The 19,016-nt window shown below is 38.6% G+C and overlaps 1 protein-coding gene across 7 annotated transcripts in view; it reads left to right on the forward strand.

The window, feature by feature from the left end:
• LOC117601432 (uncharacterized) overlaps nucleotides 1–19,016 on the forward strand; it is a 255,838-nt gene that overhangs the window by 25,259 nt on the left and 211,563 nt on the right. Inside the window, exon 2 of one of the 7 annotated variants that reach the window (XM_034318150.2) lies at nucleotides 15,090–15,144. The exons of the other annotated variants lie outside the window; for them this stretch is intronic. Within the exon in view, the coding sequence (XP_034174041.1) occupies nucleotides 15,127–15,144 (18 nt within the window). The 5' untranslated portion in view covers nucleotides 15,090–15,126. The remainder of the gene's footprint in view (nucleotides 1–15,089; nucleotides 15,145–19,016) is intronic. 7 annotated transcript variants of the gene reach the window in all.

Here is a 19,016-nt window from a genome sequence, read left to right on the forward strand (position 1 = left end):
CGAGTGGCTGCAAGTTCACTGATCCGGATACGCATCGGGGAATCGCTTATGACGATGCTTCTGCGATGCTTTTCTGACGCACCTTTTGCGTGCACGTTGATCTTCGAAGTGATCTGCTGGAAACGAGACCCCTTTCGTCGAGGGGATGATTCGAAAAAAAAAGCAGTTTTATTTGACGCAGACAGGGTTGAAAAGATAATTGAAATCCGCCTTATAATGAGATTAATTTGTGATATCTTCAAAATCTTACATTTTTAATTTTACGTTCATTTAGTGCAAAAATGCTGAATTTTTTGACATTAGATAACATGTGACGTTATTTTACTAGGTACATTGGATTTTTTCAAAAGAAATTCCAGGAATAAAGAATATGTTTTATATTGAAAAGTTGTGATTGGAATGTTTGTTATACCTTTCACTGGCGTTAAAATTAATCTTCAATATCGATGGAATAAAATCGAGAAAAATACACATTTGCTTTCGTTGATCCCTCTTGGCATATGCAGCGAGAAAATATTGCAGTTTTTACAATATACCGAGTTTTGATATTCCATTTATATTGATTCGGTGTGTTGGTAAATGGAAATAGTATTTCTGAAAAATAATTAAATCGCGAGAAATATTTTTCTCACGCTCTCATTCAATACTAACATCTTCTCTGCGGAAATTAAAACTTTTTAAATAATTTTTTCATCTCCGTGTACATGTACATGCATAGCCAATTTAATTTCCAATCACGATTTTGACAGATTTTAATTATATATGAAGATAATTATCCGTTGATTCAAACAGTGATCATTTACATTTTCTCAATTTAGGATTAGATAGCTTTCTTCATCAAACATGTAACAAGAAGTGAAGAAAAGAAAAGTTAACTTCAATTATTCGATAATTTGTAATATTATTTTATTTTTAGAATTATGTAATATTAACTCCTGTTTAGCTATCCGTAAATACTCATCAAATGATTAATATCTGAACACAGTTAATAACATTTTGTTCAATTCAAATATTCGACCAAAGATTCGTATTTATTTTAAAATAAATGTCACGTAAACATTATTCCATGATGTATTAACAAGACGAATTAATTATTCTATTTTTTCTCCACGCAAATACGGAATACATCAAACTATCGTTGACGGGTTCTATTCAGATGGATATCCGAATGCATATGTATGGAAAATGCCAATCATTTTTTGCAATGTATATACATTTCCCGAGATATTGGAACTTTTTTTATTATCGCGTTCGAGCAACGTTAGTCCCCGGTGTATTGTTACGAGCATCGGTAACGTTTTTTGATTTATTCAAACGTCAGAATTTATGTACTGGACGGGTCGATTAAAGCTAAAGGCACGTATCGTGACATATCGTCGCATTAAAATATTCACGATATCTATATTCAGTTTCGACATCGAACTTCGCTCAACAAACATTTACCAGAGTATCGATCTATCAAACTTTAAACGGATCTCTTGTCTCTATAACCACACCGCGAAGATCTACGACCATTTTAACAATTTATACGCCTTCGTCGTATTCGATGTTGGACCCTGAAAATTAAACGAATAATACGATACACTTATTTTTAATTAATTAAACAATTAATTTTACGCGATCATAGTCATTGTTTCTTCGATTTAATGCCAGGAAGATTAAAATTAAAATCTAAAAAAATGTACTTTTACGGCCAGTGTTCGGTGTGAATAAATCGGGATCGAGAACGATACGATGGATAAGATATCCCATTAATTGCATCTTACCGGAGTAAATGATCGATCGGTAGCTTCGAAACGCAGGGAAACAGGTTTTCAGCAATTTATTCGCTATTTACGATCCGGCAAAGATGTAATTACGCATTCCGGTAACTCCATTATCGAGGCGTGTGTGTTACACGTTTAGCTTTCACACGTTGACTCGATTACCAGGAGAGTCATCGAAGCGCTAGACGAAACATCACGACCACGGTGTCGTTGAAAACGAGCAACTTCTCAACGAGATCAATCACGGTAGCTAACTTCAAAGCTCGTTTAATTGGCAAAGTGACTGACTCTCTTCATCATAGCTATCTGCTGGTGGCACGCTATACCCAGGTGGGCGGTTCGCATAGGTAGAGTACGATTAACCTCGACATTACTGCTTGCACTTTAAGTTCATCGTTTTATCGCGTTATTAGGTTGTTGCGTATCGACTGTCCTCCATTCACATCATTCGATGACAAAGAAATATAGCGAAGTAACGCTTATGCTGTGTCAATTTGAATTTTAGCCATCGGATTGGCGGACCATGGAGAGAGCCTCAATTCTTCCAGTACATTAAACCATATTTGTATACGTTTTGTAAGTTTGGGTCACGATTGACCCAGACTTCGCTGTTCAAGGGTTGAAGCTTGATTAAAATGGCTAAATAAAATCATCATTTGGCAATTAAAAATTATATCATAATTTTCAAGGTATTTTCTTGATTACAATCAAAATAGGTGGAACAAAATATATTTTAATTTTATTTTATTTCCAGTATATCAATTGAAAATATTGTTCTAAAATAATACATCTAATTCGCATTGTGTTAATGAGGAATGAATAACACATTCGTGTAAGTCTGTTTTGACGCGAATGGCAATTTTCTTGAACGCGTGAAAAACGTTTCTTTAAGGTTGTTTCAGTTGAGTTTAACTGCGCATCGAGTTTCCTAGAATAACTTGTGTGCGGTTTCATGATGATAATTGCGATGAATGGCCTTTCATTGCCATAGAATGAAGGAGTTTAACGATAGAGCTGTTTTACAAGTTGGATCGATGCGTTTAAGCTGTCTTTCCTCGTTAGAAAATAACATACTCGTACGTGGGCTGACTCACAATGCACAATTCGCAATGCATCCAACGGTGCGAGTTCTGGAACGTATTTGCTTTAGCTAACAGGCTAATGTTACTCTGTACAGGTTTATCGTTGGAAGATAAATTAAACGTTCATTTTTTTTTTTTTTTATTATCTGTGTACTCTTGCTTCTCTGTTTCTGTTTAATCGTTAATCCATGCGGGGCGTGACTCAAACACTTACGCGTGTGCTGATTATAGACGAGCTATTTCAATTGTCATTTATATAATAATAACAGCGTACGCGGAAATAAACTTGAATATATGTTAAATGCAATCGTGTAATCGTATGAAGTTGATTTGCAATTTATATCGCATTGAAGAATTTATTTATAGTGGGCGACTTATGCGCGGATAGCACTTTTTTTAAAGTCGAACCTTTTAGAATACGATAATGCAAGTTGATTTATCAGGAACTGGAGTGAAACCTAGATTTTATTTTTTCTATCTCGAGGGGAACTTAGATTATTGGCCTTCAGTATCATTAGATGGATAGAAAGATAATTGATTCCCTTTTTTTTTTCTTTTTCTGGTTCTCTTCGAAAAGCCATTAACTAAATGTTAGGAAAGTGTTACCATTGCTCGCATAAAATAATCATTAAACGAAGCGGTGGCGTTCGACGTCAGCCTTTCCAGCACTTTAAAATCCTCCCTCTAACCAACTCTCATCTCTCTCCACCCCTAGGTGCTTGTCGTTTCTGCATATTTTGCCGCAGTAACTGAGGCAGTTGTGGCTGAGAATTCTGAGAGCCGTATTCCGTATCTCTTTCATGCACCATCATTGTGTTTCTTCTCTTTGAAATCCTTTATCCTTTCTTGTTTTTAAAGAGGGAAGTTAGAAAGATAAAATCTTGAAACTTCTTGTACGTTCGCGTTTTCTGACAATTAACTTGTTCAACAAGTTTGTTCAATTCACTTTTAAATGAATAATTTATACATGCTTTGTTCGTTTAAAAAATTCATTAAATCTAATTTTTTGTATCTCTTTTGTTTTCAGGTAAGCGCAAATTTTCAAAAGCAGTAGTGTGTAGTGAGTGCAGGTGAAAATCTATTCCATACTACGTATGTATACAACATAATATAATATAGTAAAATTCTATTTATGTAAATATGTTAGGAGATAATTTAGAAAAATAGTGGCAAAATTTTGAAAATACTAATTCATTTGCTATAGACAATTTTTAGTTTCGACGCGAGAACGCTGTTATTAATTTTCCGCTAACTTTTGTATTCGACTTTCTCGATACAATCGCTTTGAGAGGTTAAATCGATATCACAGTCAACTTTCATTTCCTTTACTTTTTCTCCGACCACTTTCTTTGCTACGTCGATCGTCGCGACCGACTCGAGCCTAATTGAATCACAAGATTCGTTCATGAATATTTTACTGAAAAAGCATGGTTGCACAGTCGTCGTCGGGTTATAGCAAGTTCTCTTCCTCCTTCAATATTCCCGAAACATACAGATCTCCCCGTCTATACATCGTGTTCGTTCCCGATCGATTGTACTCTTTCAATTTCTCGTATTCCCGACCGCACTCCCGGCTTCTCAATTACACCGCTGTTCTAACCTTTATTGCGCCAGCATCGTCTCCGATATAACATCGTCAAATCGGGTATTCTTGCGCAACCCCAACCCCTCGTCTCGCCTTTCCCGGCAATACTACGTAAGGCGCGAGCAAAAGGGGATGACGATGGGGTTGGTTGAAGGTAGTATATAAGAGAACGAGTGGGATAAGGATGGTATAGCGAAGAAACAGAGGATGACAGGTGGAGGAGGTGGAGGTGGGAGCGAGAAAAGTGGCGAAGCGGATGGGTGGTAGGTAAGGTTGCGCGAAGCAGAAGAATAAGAAGAAGGAGGAGGAGGAAGGGGTTGAAGCAAGAAGGTGCAGCAGAGAAGGCGATCGATGCACCGTCCCGGCCATACGGCGGTGCCTGAGTCAGCCTTTCGCGAGCATTGGCCGCTGGCATTACGGCTGCGCTCGTCGTGGAAAAGCGGACGCCGTGGGGCGGATTCGGGGTTGAAGGAGAAAACGGGGAAGACTGAATCGTTTCCGGCAAACGCAGCCTCCTCTGCAAGTACCCGGCTGCTTACCACGGCTAGAAGTGACGTTCCAAATGAATATCAACAAGCGCGCAGCCTCCAGATGAGATGAGACTACTACGAGAGACGAGAGAAGAGGGAAAAGAATTTTATTTCCGCGGGCGTGGCGCGATGCGGCTCGCGGATACATAACGCGAACGCTTTTTATTTTCTTCCTCCGTTCTTTTCTTCTTTCCTCGCCCGCTCGTTTTCCACCTTTTGTTCCTCCTCCATTCTCGTCTACTCCGTTCTATCGACTCCCTGAACGATGTAGACTCCGTTGCACCGGTATACTCGGTTTTTAAAGTGGAATTCCAGGGAACGCTTAAAACGTTACGATAATGCGATGAGCGGACGGGAATGCTTGGTAAATCTCTGTTAGAGGCTTCTTTTACCTTTACCCGGAAGAGAAAATAAAATCGTACGATGGCTGATGCGAAGATCGCTTTAAATGCATATTTACTATTTAATATAGTTAATTTATTTTAATACGACATCCTTCACACCAGTATCTATTTTTCAAGAATGTATAAAGGGTGTCTTAGGTCGATTAGTACAATCGAGTAGGGTGTGATTCTATTAGCAAAAGTAAGCCAAAAAAAGAAGAAAAAATTTTTTTCATTTGAGTTTTCATTTTCGAGGAAATTGAATTGAAAAATTCATCTGAGGTGCACCTTACTCATTTTCTCCATCCTGTGTTATGTTATAGTACATAAAAAAATATTAGACACGTATTTTTTTATACGTGCTAATTCTTTCATTTAAGGGTTGAAAACCACCATCATGGATTAGGAATTGGAATTTTTTTCAAATTGGAAAGAACAAATAAAAAGTTGCATCCTTAATTTACACATAAAAAAAACATTTTTTTAAAAAGTTCAAACAAAAAAATTTATTCTTTTTTTCGACTAATTTTTGTTTATAAAATCATCCCCTATTTAGTTGTACTACCAGACATGGGACACCCTGCATATACATTCTTGGAAGCGAACGGGGTTTAATCTACGAGAAAACTCATTTACCCTCCGATAGAAATTCTAATTACGTCAATCCAAATAACGATCAATTAATAATTTCTTTTCACGAAGCTATCGAAAAGCATTCGATGTTTCGCGTTTTCATCGTTGTCGGTTTGTCGCGATCGAATTTCACGAAACGGTTGAATTGCAGCCACGGATATTCGGATATATCCGGTCGGCTGCAGCCGGAACGTGATAGACAGCTAGGGCCGCTAATTGCATCGGAATAACGCTCGGAACGTCGGGGAAAACGGTTCGATCTCTCCGCTTCTCTTTGCTAGCAACGTACCAATTGGTTCACGAGGAAAAGGGGGGTGTAGGAAAGGAGACTGGCAGTCCAGGAGAAAGGAAAGGTGGATGGAACGAGAAGAGAAAGCTGCGGGTACACAGGGGGAGAAGAGAGAGAGAAAGAGAGAATCGTACGAGCGTGGTCGAAGGACAGAAAGAGGGCTGGGAGGGAAAGCCAATTAATTTTACGATGGCAAACAGTGAGACTGTCGCAACGCCGTTTCTGCAGTTCACCGAAGTAATTAAAGTTTAAATTGTTTTGAAGAACAATAACGCCCCTACCCTAGACTTTCCATCGGTTTCTCTAACTGTCTCTTCGACGCACGTCTACCCACGTCTACTATCGCCCAGGGAGAACATTGACGAACGGTCAGGGTGTAGAACTTGTCAATTGAGACGCATTATCGGAAATAGATGTTCATTTTAAGATGTTGTCGCAATTCGGGTGATCTTACTATGGGGACGTTTCCACGTGACGGTAAAAGTCATGGCTTTTTTCATGTAATTTGTCAAAGTAGAAGGATTTAAGGATTGACCCATTCTGTTCTGGTGGAATAATATTGTTCTATAATAAGTTTGAAAAATTATAATGATAAATCATATGAATTTGAACGTCATATATTTTCTTTTATTTATTGATATATTTTAGTGGTATACATTCAATGATTGAGTACAAAAAGGATAAGGTAAACATTTATTGAAAATTTTCTTAGACCACCATTGATCAGACGATCTACCTGCAAGTAATATCAGCTCTATTCCGCTTCGTTCATTACACACCATCGGTCTAATTATTATACCGTGGATCGAGACCTCATCGATTCGTTTCGCCATGGTAGCAGGGGGTAATTGAGGTTCAAATGAATGTGACGAATCGCGCGAAATCAAGATTAATCGACTTCGAGAATTGCGTCTATTAAATGGAAAGATTTTCGTTGCAATTTATTTGATAAACGAAGGAAAATTGCATGCTCCTCGGCGTGTTATTATACGACGATAAATGATATGTTTAAGATGTTACTCGGATATAGATAACATGGGCAAAGTATAGTAAACATATGAAAATAATCTTGATAATTACTAAACATGACTTCATTAAATGTTCATGAAGGGTTTGCAAAATCTTCGTTTATTTATATTATTATTCTAACATTCAGTTGCTGAAATGAATAGTAGAAACATTCTAAATTAACAAAGTTAATTATCCTTTTTGAAAGGGTTAAATTTCATTTCCCTAATTTGCTCATAAATCGAGACCCAGTCTGAATGATATTTACCCACATGCATCTATTCGAGCCAAATGAAGTTGTCCTCATTTGTACTCTGCTTCAATCTCGTTGCAAGCGTGTACCTGCTCGAGAAGCTTAATTTTTGCAATTGTAAACCCGCAGGGATGACGAATCGTCGGTAAAAATCAGCGTGGAGGAGGAAAAATCGAGGGGTACCTCTGGCGAATTAGCCGGCTTGGCTCGTAAACCACCCTATGACTAATTATCGGCATTGACGCGACTAAAGGAGCGGAAGACCGGTTGATCGAGGTTGGTTGGTTAGGAGCTTATGCCTGGCAGAGAATCAGAAGTTGCTAGGCCCGTTTGCTGCTCTCGCAAACTCATTATCCGAGGCTTGTACCGAGCCCTACCCTTTCCTATCACTTTCTCTATCCCTTCTCTCCGTTCCCCTTGCCATCGGTCTTTCTATACCTCTCGGCACTAATTATAACCGTAATCATGGGCTGCATTAACTCTCCTTGTACAGGTAATTGTTAACGAGAGCACACGAACCAGATTGCATTACCATGCCGTTGCTCTGTAGGCCCCATTGGTAATTAGAGTCGCCTTCGATTGAGTGTGGATGCCTGTGTTCTCTCTATTCTCGCCTAATCTCTTCGTCTTCATCCTCGTCGAGCCTCTTGGCATTTCCAAGACGCGCGTGCGTGCTGTTTCACATCGTTGAAATCCTGATTGTTCCCCATTGTTCTGCCATTAGAATTACTCGCCGCACAACAGGCAATCTCGCAGCAAGATTCTTTGCTTTTCAAATGAATTACGCTGTCAGAGAGCGAGGAAATTTGATGGAAAAAATTGATGAGCTTTGCTGGAGGATTAGAACGTTTTATTATGCCTTGAATAATAAAACGTGGAGCGTGGGTCAGTTGCGACCTGGACTTATGAGATGCATACTGCATTATTAATCTCAGATTTGTATATTAGAAAAATAATATTTATAAAAATAATATTTTAAGGTTAGTTTGACGCCATATTGATTTCTATCTATAATCTGATTGGTAACCTAACCTGACATATTGGATGAATTATGGGTAGAAATTAATATGGCGTCAAACTAACCTGACCTTAACTTATAAATTCCTAGAGTTAAAACTTGGATTTTTGAAATTTTCTCGTCGAATACTATTAGAATATATAAAATAAAATTAATAATTTTGTGTCCCTCAAAGTAAAGTCTAGTCTTTGAAGAAATATTATAAAATTGAAAAATTAATCTTGATACAAATAATACATTTTTGCAAATATAAATAATTTGGATTGTAAAGAGTTAAGAAATGATATCAGTCGTATTGGTACAAAGATAGAAGGTTAGATCTACTATGTCGTTCTTTTGTATTGATCGTACATAGTTCCTTGGTGTTGTCGCGTGATCAATGCAAACGATGCCAAACGTTTGGCACGCCGTGATTGCAGTCGCTCTATCAGGTTTCTCCTTGACCCAAATCCAATCATGCCGATCCGTTGTTCATCGTATTGAATCGAGCTAACCTCGAACAAATCACCCTTCGGTTGATAAATCGTTGTACTTTTCCGATGGTGATTAATTTTACGTATACACGATTGTCCAAAGTAATCTGAACAAACATAACATCCCGTGACTTCGTTTCAATTGGCACACAACTAGGCAAACATTATTACTAATTAATTACGATATCGTCATCTAACATAAGGAATAAATTATAGTTTGTTTACCGTAAAGTCTGATGACCTCAGAATTATAAAACTCTTATCGCGAACGAACAACTTTAAATATTCTCATCTCTTAAAGCATTGCGTTGGCACAATTTATTAGCATTTTAAAATGTTCACATTTTTAATCAAAATTATATAGAGCTATTAATGCTTTAAAATTATTAATCATAAATTTGGGGTGAATAAAAATTTGAAATTTTAGTTCTTTACCATGAATTTTGTTTTTTTAATAAATCAAAAATGTTTCAAAAACTTCTGAAGCGTGAAAACAGGTGTACTTTAATTTGATTAGTTATTTGCATATGCTGATATCGCTCTCATTGCATCATCGGTTTTTTCGAGTTACAGTATGCCCGATCTAAGATCCAATTGCAACCATCTGTTGTTCATCATATCAGGTTGCACCAGCCTGTAATGTGAATCTGCTTCGCGTTGATAAATTACTACGACCTTCTTACAGTCATTAATTAAACCCACTTTAAGCACCTTGTTTAATCTGATCTCGTTTAAAGACTGACTCAAACGTGAAACGTCACATAAAAAGATTCCAGTTTTTACTGTAATACGATAAAACGTTTACTACTCTTTAATTACCTTATCTCGAAACCAATAGGTGGAATCCGAAAAAATAAATGATTTAATCACAGGTTATATATCTTAGTAGCTGATATTTAACGATAGAACAACTTGTTCAGGATTGATAATTAATTAAAAAAATACATAAATAAGTCATGGAAAATTGGTTATTTCATATTTCTGGTTTTGATATGTTGTTATTATTCACTCTATTTTTATCTCTTATATCAATCTCTAATTGCAATTTGAAAATCAATAATTCTGTACCAGAAATAACATAAAATTATAAAACTAGTAGATAGAAATGGTAGACATTCTTCTACCACCTTTTAATATTTCAGTGAACACTGAAAGGGTTAAATATTTTTTATTAAACCTATCATCTATCATCCTGATGCATTAGTTTGTTCCACGGTTAATTTTCATTTAATCGGGTTTACACGGTGAACGACGGTACCCTCCTCGGAACAGATTTTAAATCACTTGGAAAGGAAGAAGGCTCGTTAACCAACTGACTGGTCGGTACGATTCTGACCTTTGCCCTCGACGAATTCACAATCGCCTGTTCGTGGCACAGATGCGTGACCAACAAAGAACAGAGTCAGAAACGCCGGTATGCGCTCGATTCTAATATTAGCTGTTCGTACAGGGCCGTCTCTGATCAGAAAATTTCAGCGCCATGCCCTGTAACGTCGCCGGTCTATAGTAGACGCTCAAACACCACGATAATCAGTGCTAACTTGGCTCTAACTATTCATAGCACGCGCGCAATGTCGTGGCCGGCACGTTGCCCGGATCAGGCGTCAACTCGTAATGCAGTCTCTCTCCTCTTGGTGCATGCAACCCATGCATCGTCGTTGATACACAATTGTGCATCTATCGACGGTGAATTATCACATTGATCGTTCGAGTACGATTTATTAGATGGATTTTACTTCCTGAATGTTTATGAGAGACCCTCGTTGTTTCGCGTAATGGAACGATTGAATGTTAACACGTTGAATGCCAGTGGGGGGTCATCGGTGATAGTCATCATAAATCTAATGTGATCTAATAACTGAAAGGAATTAATTAAGAATTTTTTTTCATTTTGAATTAAAATTTCTATTACTTCATTTGTTGATTGATAATGCATTTTCGGGTTCTATGGTAATAAAGATGAAAATTAGTAATGTTTTCTTCAAAATTTTTGTAGGTTTTCATACTATTTTATTTTTATTTTTTATTTGGAATTCAAACATTACAAAATGAGTAAAACAGAATTTCTATTTACGTTGAATATTAAATTTTGCTCTTGTATAACACTGTAGAGATTTGTGTATTATTAGAAATAGCAAAGTTAAAAATGGTGATATAGAATAAGCAAGAAATCTCTAAATTGTAATTTTAACGATAATAATATTAAAAGCGATTCAGAAACAAAATATGATTTTTATAAAATTCAGTGCATAACTGAAAAGTAAAAATAACAAATTAAATACTGATTGAAATTTTCCCGCGAAAACGTTTATACGCTAGTGGTAGGAGGCCATCTCCCTTCGCTGCATTGTCATTTTCCCGGGGGATGCGAACGGGAGAGGAAGCCTTTGGGGAAGGGCGGAAACTACCATTTCCCCTGTAGAATCCTGATCTGATCGCGAGTGTACACTGATATACGATTCACCTGATTCATTTTTACAGTCGCGTACAAAATAATTGATGGTTTTGCTGGAGTAGAAACAAAAAGTGCGTTATCCGCGTCATTAATCCCGATGCCATTATCTATTCCCGGTGTACGTTAGCCGTAAATCTTGCGGTACAAATTAATAACACGCCGTCCAGATCGGATCAATCTCATTGCCAAGGTCTGCTCTCGAGATGGTTCGTAGAAAAAGAAAGAAGGAATCATTATCCGTGCGCGTCTTCGAGAAACTCGTACGAGCTCGCGGCAAAAGCAATTTGCTCGCCTTGAAACCGCCGGTAAATCACCTTGCAGTTCACGGCTCCTGGAGCTTCGCAATTGTTTATTCCTTTTTTTTTTTTTTTATTCCCCTTTCCCGTGCTGCTTCGCGTTCTTTGATAAAAATCCACCAAGAAGAAGGACTCGTCGACCTCCCCTAACGCATCCGCGAGCGGATTCCCCTCTCCTCCTTTTGTATCACGAAACAACGTTATTCTCATCGCGATTCTTCGTCGGAGCAATTTGCTCACCTTGATGCTCGTACCGCTTCGACCACGAGTTTACCTATACAATAACGATCTGGCACAGCCGAGTGTGTGCACTCTGCGCACGTGTTGCACACGTGGTGGCGTTCGCGAGCGCTGCTCACGCGGGAAAATATCTCCGGGCTCCTGGCATTCTTATTATTGCTAAACGCGTCATCATTAAATAAATTGGCTTGCTCGTAACGTCTACCTCACGTGGATCCTGCAATCTTTATCCTATTTTTCTTTACCTTATTGTTCTCTACCTTTGTTTCGGTGCATCGCGTGCTCTCAGATTTTCTCTTGTTATTTGGAAGAAGGTTAGAGGGTTAATAATTTTCATGATGACCTCAGGAATTTTACTCCATAACGCGCGATACGAATTACTCGATTTAGAATAATTTTATTGACATTATCCTACAAAGCGTCGATTAGTCGTAACGACGATATCGCGTATGGAGTTACATTACCAGCTTGCAAGATGTTCACCCAGCGGGCGGGCAGAAAATGGACCCGAGAGACGAGTCGATAGGCGACACGTATTTGCCCTTTGGCAGCTTAGCTCGTCGCCTTAGCTCGTTTGAATACAGATACCGGTGATCGAAGGATGATATGTAATCTGATTTTTCATGCTCAGGTTTATTAGGGACAAGGTGATGCGATCGTATTATGGTATCCTGTTTCAATTACTATCGTTGGCCTCTTTGTCCCTTTTATGGCACTAGGTTAATAGGGGTTATTACACGTAGTGTAATATTAGACGAGTGTACAGTGAGTAGCGAAATTGAACCACTGACATCATTTTATTATTAATAAGAAAGCTAAATCTGGTTATAATTATACGACTATTTTATTATAGTTTAAGAGGCAATTAATTATTAACTACACGATGCACACCTAAATTAAAATTATACCTTGGGCCTCACAGTCTCATATATTCAAAAATGGAATTCGCATGAATATTTTGAGAAGAAATAAATAATATTTTTACATTTCAGATAATTTATTGTACTTAAATCTTTATTAACCTTGCACGCGTTAGTACATTCTAATACTACAGAAAACTATATAAAATATCAGAAAATTTATTTAACAGATTCTCTTATCTTCACCCTTTTTAGGTCCTAGGTGTGCAATGGGTTAATTATGAAATTTTCAATCTATACTCATCATAAATGAGTAGGGGGTAGTTTCCTGAAAATAAAAATTAAACTTACAGTCGCGAAAAATTTTTCCACACGGTTCTGAACGATCTTTTTCCCAAATTCATAAGCTTCGAATGGAAAAGATCGCGGTTGAACGTTCTTTCAAAGGGTTGTTACGGGTAGCCGTTCCGGAAATCAGCCTCGAATGGGAATGGATCGGCGTAATACACGTCGCGAGTGCGGAAACCACTCGAGAATGTAAGAGGACGAACGCAGAGTTATGCTAACGAGGGCAACGATTTGCGTTCCACTCTGTTTATCGTGGCGTTGCAGCCCCCTCGAGCCGACGCGCGATTGGCAGAACGAGATTAGACCGCTCACGGGCCACCACGATAAGCTCCATTGTTGCTTGTTCTCGTTCGCTTTTAACCGGCGACGTTTATAAAGGTGTGCTCGGTCGCTTTTGCACGTGTTTCCAGGTATATCGTCGCCGTGTATTCTGGGACGCTGCGAAAATCCTGCCCTTCCTTCTGCTCCTTTGTGATTTTCCGCCACTTTTCCTCGTTGCTTTTAACGAACCTTTATCTACCAACAGGAAACACCGACGTTATTTCTCTCGTAATATCGTTATAGCATGACGTAATGGTCAGCTGGACTGACCAGACTTTTTATTTTATTGATTGTTCCAATAGATTCGAGGAGATTTGATCTTTTGTATTATCACTTCTTTTGAGTTTCTTAGCTTTCATTGTAAATTTCAAAATTATTGTGTATTTTTATATTCAATACTAGGCTGATTTATGTTTCACTCTTTAACTATTTATTTTTTCATTTCATTCTCAATTTAAAAATCAATGTACATTGAACATCGATAGTTCTGTTGTTAAAGTGTTCAAATAAAAATAGATTCTTCACAAACAATAATTTATCTCAAAAGCAAACATAGCGAATCTTATAACAGAAAAAAATATGAATTTCTTGAATTTAAGTTTCATATCGATCGTATATTTTCTATTTCACCTAAGGATCCGTGTTTACGAGCAGAAAAATATATCCTAGCCTCTGGACGGTGTTTACGAGGCAGCAGGCAATCTTCTTGGAGCGTGCGGGGCAAATATTTTCTTTCTTATCAATCGTTCGCTCGCATCAATCTTATTTTCCCGGTGTCCTGGCACGTCAGAGGAAAACGTAGGCGATTCGCCGGGACGTTTTTGCGGTCTGGCTAATGGTTTCCGCGATACGATCGAAGGATCGCCCGAGGTCGTATCTTTATAGCGCGTGCAATGACTCCTTTACTCCAGCAGTGCACCGCATGCACTGCCCTCATAAATCCGTCAACCAAACATCATTAACTTGGTGTTATTGGTGCTTGGCCGCGACTGGCGCAGCAGTCGTGCCAGTTGCAAACAGACCTCGCTATTCTCGACTCTGTTCGCTGATGAATCAAGACAGCTCGGGTACGCTTTAACCCGCTGATTCTGTCCTATCGAAGGGAATGCTTCATCTTCTGCTTCGCTGTGATTCAGCAGAGACCGCGAGATTGTTGAACGTTTCATGTAAAACGTCTCCCGACGAGTCAGCCTCATTTAATCCTTTCGTTGCAGCAGATTTTCAACGGAAAATTCATGGTGTACAACAAATTTGTGATATTAACACAATTTTCTTTTGTAATGTAATTTTTGGGTATACATAATTTCCATAGCATTCAGATAGACTGTTCTTATTTACTTAGAAAACATGCTTACATCACTTTTGCAAAAAGCAAAATAATGATCAAGCTTTTGAAATGTGGTGTTAATTTAAAGAGGCAAAAAATTGACTTGCACCACTCTTGCATTAAACGGCTCATCTATCCTTTTTATTTCTATAATTGTATATTTATTCTTTTTATTTTTGTAATTCGCCATTAAATCTAACTTGTTTTCTTTTTTATTTTCAGGTAAGCATAAGTCTACATAGAGATTCGCTAAAGCCCGATGAAAACCTGCCTCAAAGTATGTACTTACATAATTCATAAATTGGTTAAAATTAAAAATAATGTTGGTTCTACGAATCATCTTAATTGGCATAATATTGGTTCTATCAATCATCTTAATGCGCATAATAATTGTCCGAAGCAATCATTATGCCAATTAGCACGCGAGTAACGAACAAAGTTTATTCTCGTTAATATTCTAAATATCTTCTGACGTCACTTCCCTCGAGCGTTGCCCAAAGCTCAGCTTAAGGAAGAGCTTTGATATGCTCGGCCACGAATTGGCCAAGCCTAGCAGAGCATCGAAAACGAAATAACGCAAGCCCCGTTCGAATAATTCATCAACGGCGCAGAGATTACAGCCGTGGCCGGGTTTATCGTCGCGCTCCCCTCATCCGGATATCGATTACCGTGAATTACAATTTCCTGTAACGTCGGCCGGCTTGACTTTCCCACAAATGAAGCGGGCCGGGCTGCGAAAGGCAGCGTAAGCGTGCGGGTTACAGGACTCCGAAGCTTCGCTTTTGCGCCGACTACGTTATTTACCGGCGCTTTTACCATGAATCGTTGACGTCTTACGATCGGCAATAAAACGAGCGATAAACTTAGCGAACGCAGCGCGACAGGCTACGGGCGCTAGGTACAATCGAAAATGGAAGTCAAACAACCGCGGTCGAGAGGGTTTTACAGTACCCGAGAGAGGCGTGCTGCAGCAAACGCGTCGCGATGATGCATCAACGGGCTGACAGTTATGCTACTCTCACCTTACGACTACGAGACCGTGGATGCGCCATTTGTATATCCGTCAATTACCGTTTCTGCACGCCAGATGGGCGCGTTTGCAGATTTTAGCGTAAGCGGTGAAATTCACGCGTTTATCCGCTATCACGGGCCGCGTTTATGATTCTCGTTGCTGATCGTGCTTGTACGTGCACCAAAGTACTTGGCAACGCGTTAGATATTTGATTATTATCGCAGCGAAGTCACGGGTTAAGTTTATACATATTTTTCAACGTAGTTTTATTTTATTTCTTACCTTGAAGGTTTGAAAGAGTTTATGAAAAGATGTAGCGAAATATTTAATTCTAGGGATAAACAAAATTGATTTAAATTTTCAACTAGTTTCAACTCCGGGAATTATTTCCCCAAATTATTTATATTTGCAAAAATCAATTATTTTCAATCTTAAACTATTCCTTTAAAGCCTGAACTTTATTCTGGGGCACACAAAATTATTGATATATTCTAATAGTATTCGATGAGAAAATTTCAGAAATATAAGTTTTAATTTCAGAAATCCATCAGTTAAAAAGTGTGACGTGCATAATATTGAGTATTTTTACCATACTTTTGAGGTCAGTTCGACGCCACATTGATTTTACAAAATCATTGTTTATATACCTCATTGCTCATTTAATTAATATTTTGAATAACTCAATATAATTATTGAGATACAATGTAGAATACCAGTAGGATATTAGCGTGTCATGTATGTCCTGTTTACTGTGAAACGTTAAATAAAAGCTTATCAGGATGCTCGTATACATAAATATTCCTCCACGGTGCAAATAATGATTTTAATCGACACAGCGAACCGTGGTTTGTAGGAAAATCCAAATATCAGAGAGTAATATTTCATGAATCGGTCGGAGTTGGATGGTTGCGCTACCGGGAATTTGCCTCTCTAATAAGCGCCTATCGAGTGGAAACGGGGATAACTCGTGTGAGTGAAAGCTAATGATTCGTTCCGAAGGAGAAAGTCGGAACTCCGCGGCCAGTGACACGCGTCTCTCGTCAGCCTCGTTTGCTCGCGACTAAAAATCGTGTCGCGGTGAGTCACGATCGACCGCGACCGGAAACGACTCAAATAGCGATTTCTGGAGATACGGTTTCACGTGCTGTTATACATATATCGAGAGATCCATTGTGCGCCGCGAACGGTCCAATTGTTCGCTCGTATTCATCGTAAATTTTCAGCTCCGATCGCCCCCGTGTATCGGGAACGTTCTATTGATCACCGTATCGAATCCGTCACATTTACCAATTGTTTAGGGATCCCGTGAAATTTATGATACCGTTCCTACAGATTTCTCTTTTATTTCAATGTTAACACTGTTTCCCGGCTGCTCTTTGATTGTTTGCAAAGCCTCACAATAGTCTCGCACAGATATTAATCTATTGAATACCGCGGGCTCATCAGTGATCAGTATTATAAGTATAATGTAATTGAAGAACTGAAAGAAATTTTAAAGCATCCAAAAGGTTTTTTATAAATAAATTACTTTTCATGTAGGGACATTGAGGATGAGTCAAATAAAGTGCTACAAATTATTATTTTCAGAATTTAGTGCATTCGCTCTTTAAATATTCTCTTTGTCATAAATCGTTAACTATGAAAAATATCAAAAAATAGTTCAAGTAAATGTTATTCAATTTGAAGAAAGCTATTTGAATAAAATAGGTTAGTATAGCATTCCATTTAAAAAAGACACCAGTTTATTCTGTCTCTGTGGTAGTCATTTTAGAAAAATTTTATATACACCACATCATTTAATTAAAAAATAAAATTAGGTCGATAGCTGCTATTTAGTACATAGAAAAATGAAGTGATAATCTTTCTCTTAGAATAATGAATAAATCTGAAAACCAGAACAGTGTCAATAATCTTCATCCGCGCAACAAATGGAGTCTGATAAACGTTCCGGCGAAACTTTCAGAGCGGATTATTCCGGCGGTAATTTCGGTGGTACACGGTATACGATAATAACATTCGTTACCGGCTACGAATCGTAACAGCGTGAACGTTATTCGGTGAGGGACGACGCGTAATTACTGTTCGTTGTATCAGTCCGTTTAATACGGTGATTAAAACGAGACCCGGTGTTTATTAACACCGCGGTACTCCTTTTTTTTTTCTCTTTCTTCTCCTCTTCATTATCAATTTCCGCTCGAGCGAGCATCGTATCTGCCGGTTTCCGAATAGAAACGCGACACAATTCCCGTGATTTGTTGCTCGATTAATGGAAGCATGTACGTGGCTCGTTCAATCGATCCAATATTCGCACGCTCTCCTCGCCCTCCCAGCCTTTTTTCCCCCTTCTTCACCATCTCTGTTCCATCTCTTTTTCCCTCTCGTTCGTCGAACCCTTTCGTTCTTCGGTCTGTCTCTCTCTCTCTCTCTCTCTCTCCTGACTCTGCACGTCGAATACGATATCATCGCTAATAGCAGCGACGTCGTTGCTGGCGGCGACACGAGATCGCTTACGATATTTTCTCCGGAAGGTTTTAAGCGAGTCGCAGCCGGGGCTGCGCGGATCGATCGTCGGATAAACCGGCCGATAGACACAAAGCATTGTGGGTAGGACGCGATGCAACGGGATGCGAGAGAGCTCGCTCGCATTCACCAATACCTTCTGAAGGCAAACAAAACGACCAACAAAATGCTCGATACCATACTGATCCGGAGCTACAGGGACGCATCGAATACCTCGCCGCGCTGTGTTCTTTCTTTTCTCGCTTTCTCTTCGATCGAAGAAATATTCAGTTCGACAGAAATACGAAATTTTCTTTCGTCGTCTCAAACGACAAAGTTGGAAACGTCAGATAAAAGTACTTGAAAACTAAATTTGAAGTTTAGTACTTTGGCCCGGGTGTCGTCATAAGACGTCACGCTGAATATTTGTATAAAATCTCGCACATTAATCCATCCATGGAAGATTAATCCATCTGTCAATTACCGATTATTAAACGAGCCAATACAAACGTATCGTTTTATTTCGGTTATGCAAATCCAATTTACTTCTATCTGCAGCAAACGTATCGGCGTGATCGGTAACAAACCGTTTAATTAACTGACGATTCAACGAACGTATCGGCGTCGCTACGAGAGTC

The sequence above is a fragment of the Osmia lignaria genome, chromosome 6 (genome assembly GCF_051020975.1).
Source record: "Osmia lignaria lignaria isolate PbOS001 chromosome 6, iyOsmLign1, whole genome shotgun sequence".
Classification (NCBI taxonomy): Eukaryota; Metazoa; Arthropoda; class Insecta; order Hymenoptera; family Megachilidae; genus Osmia; species Osmia lignaria.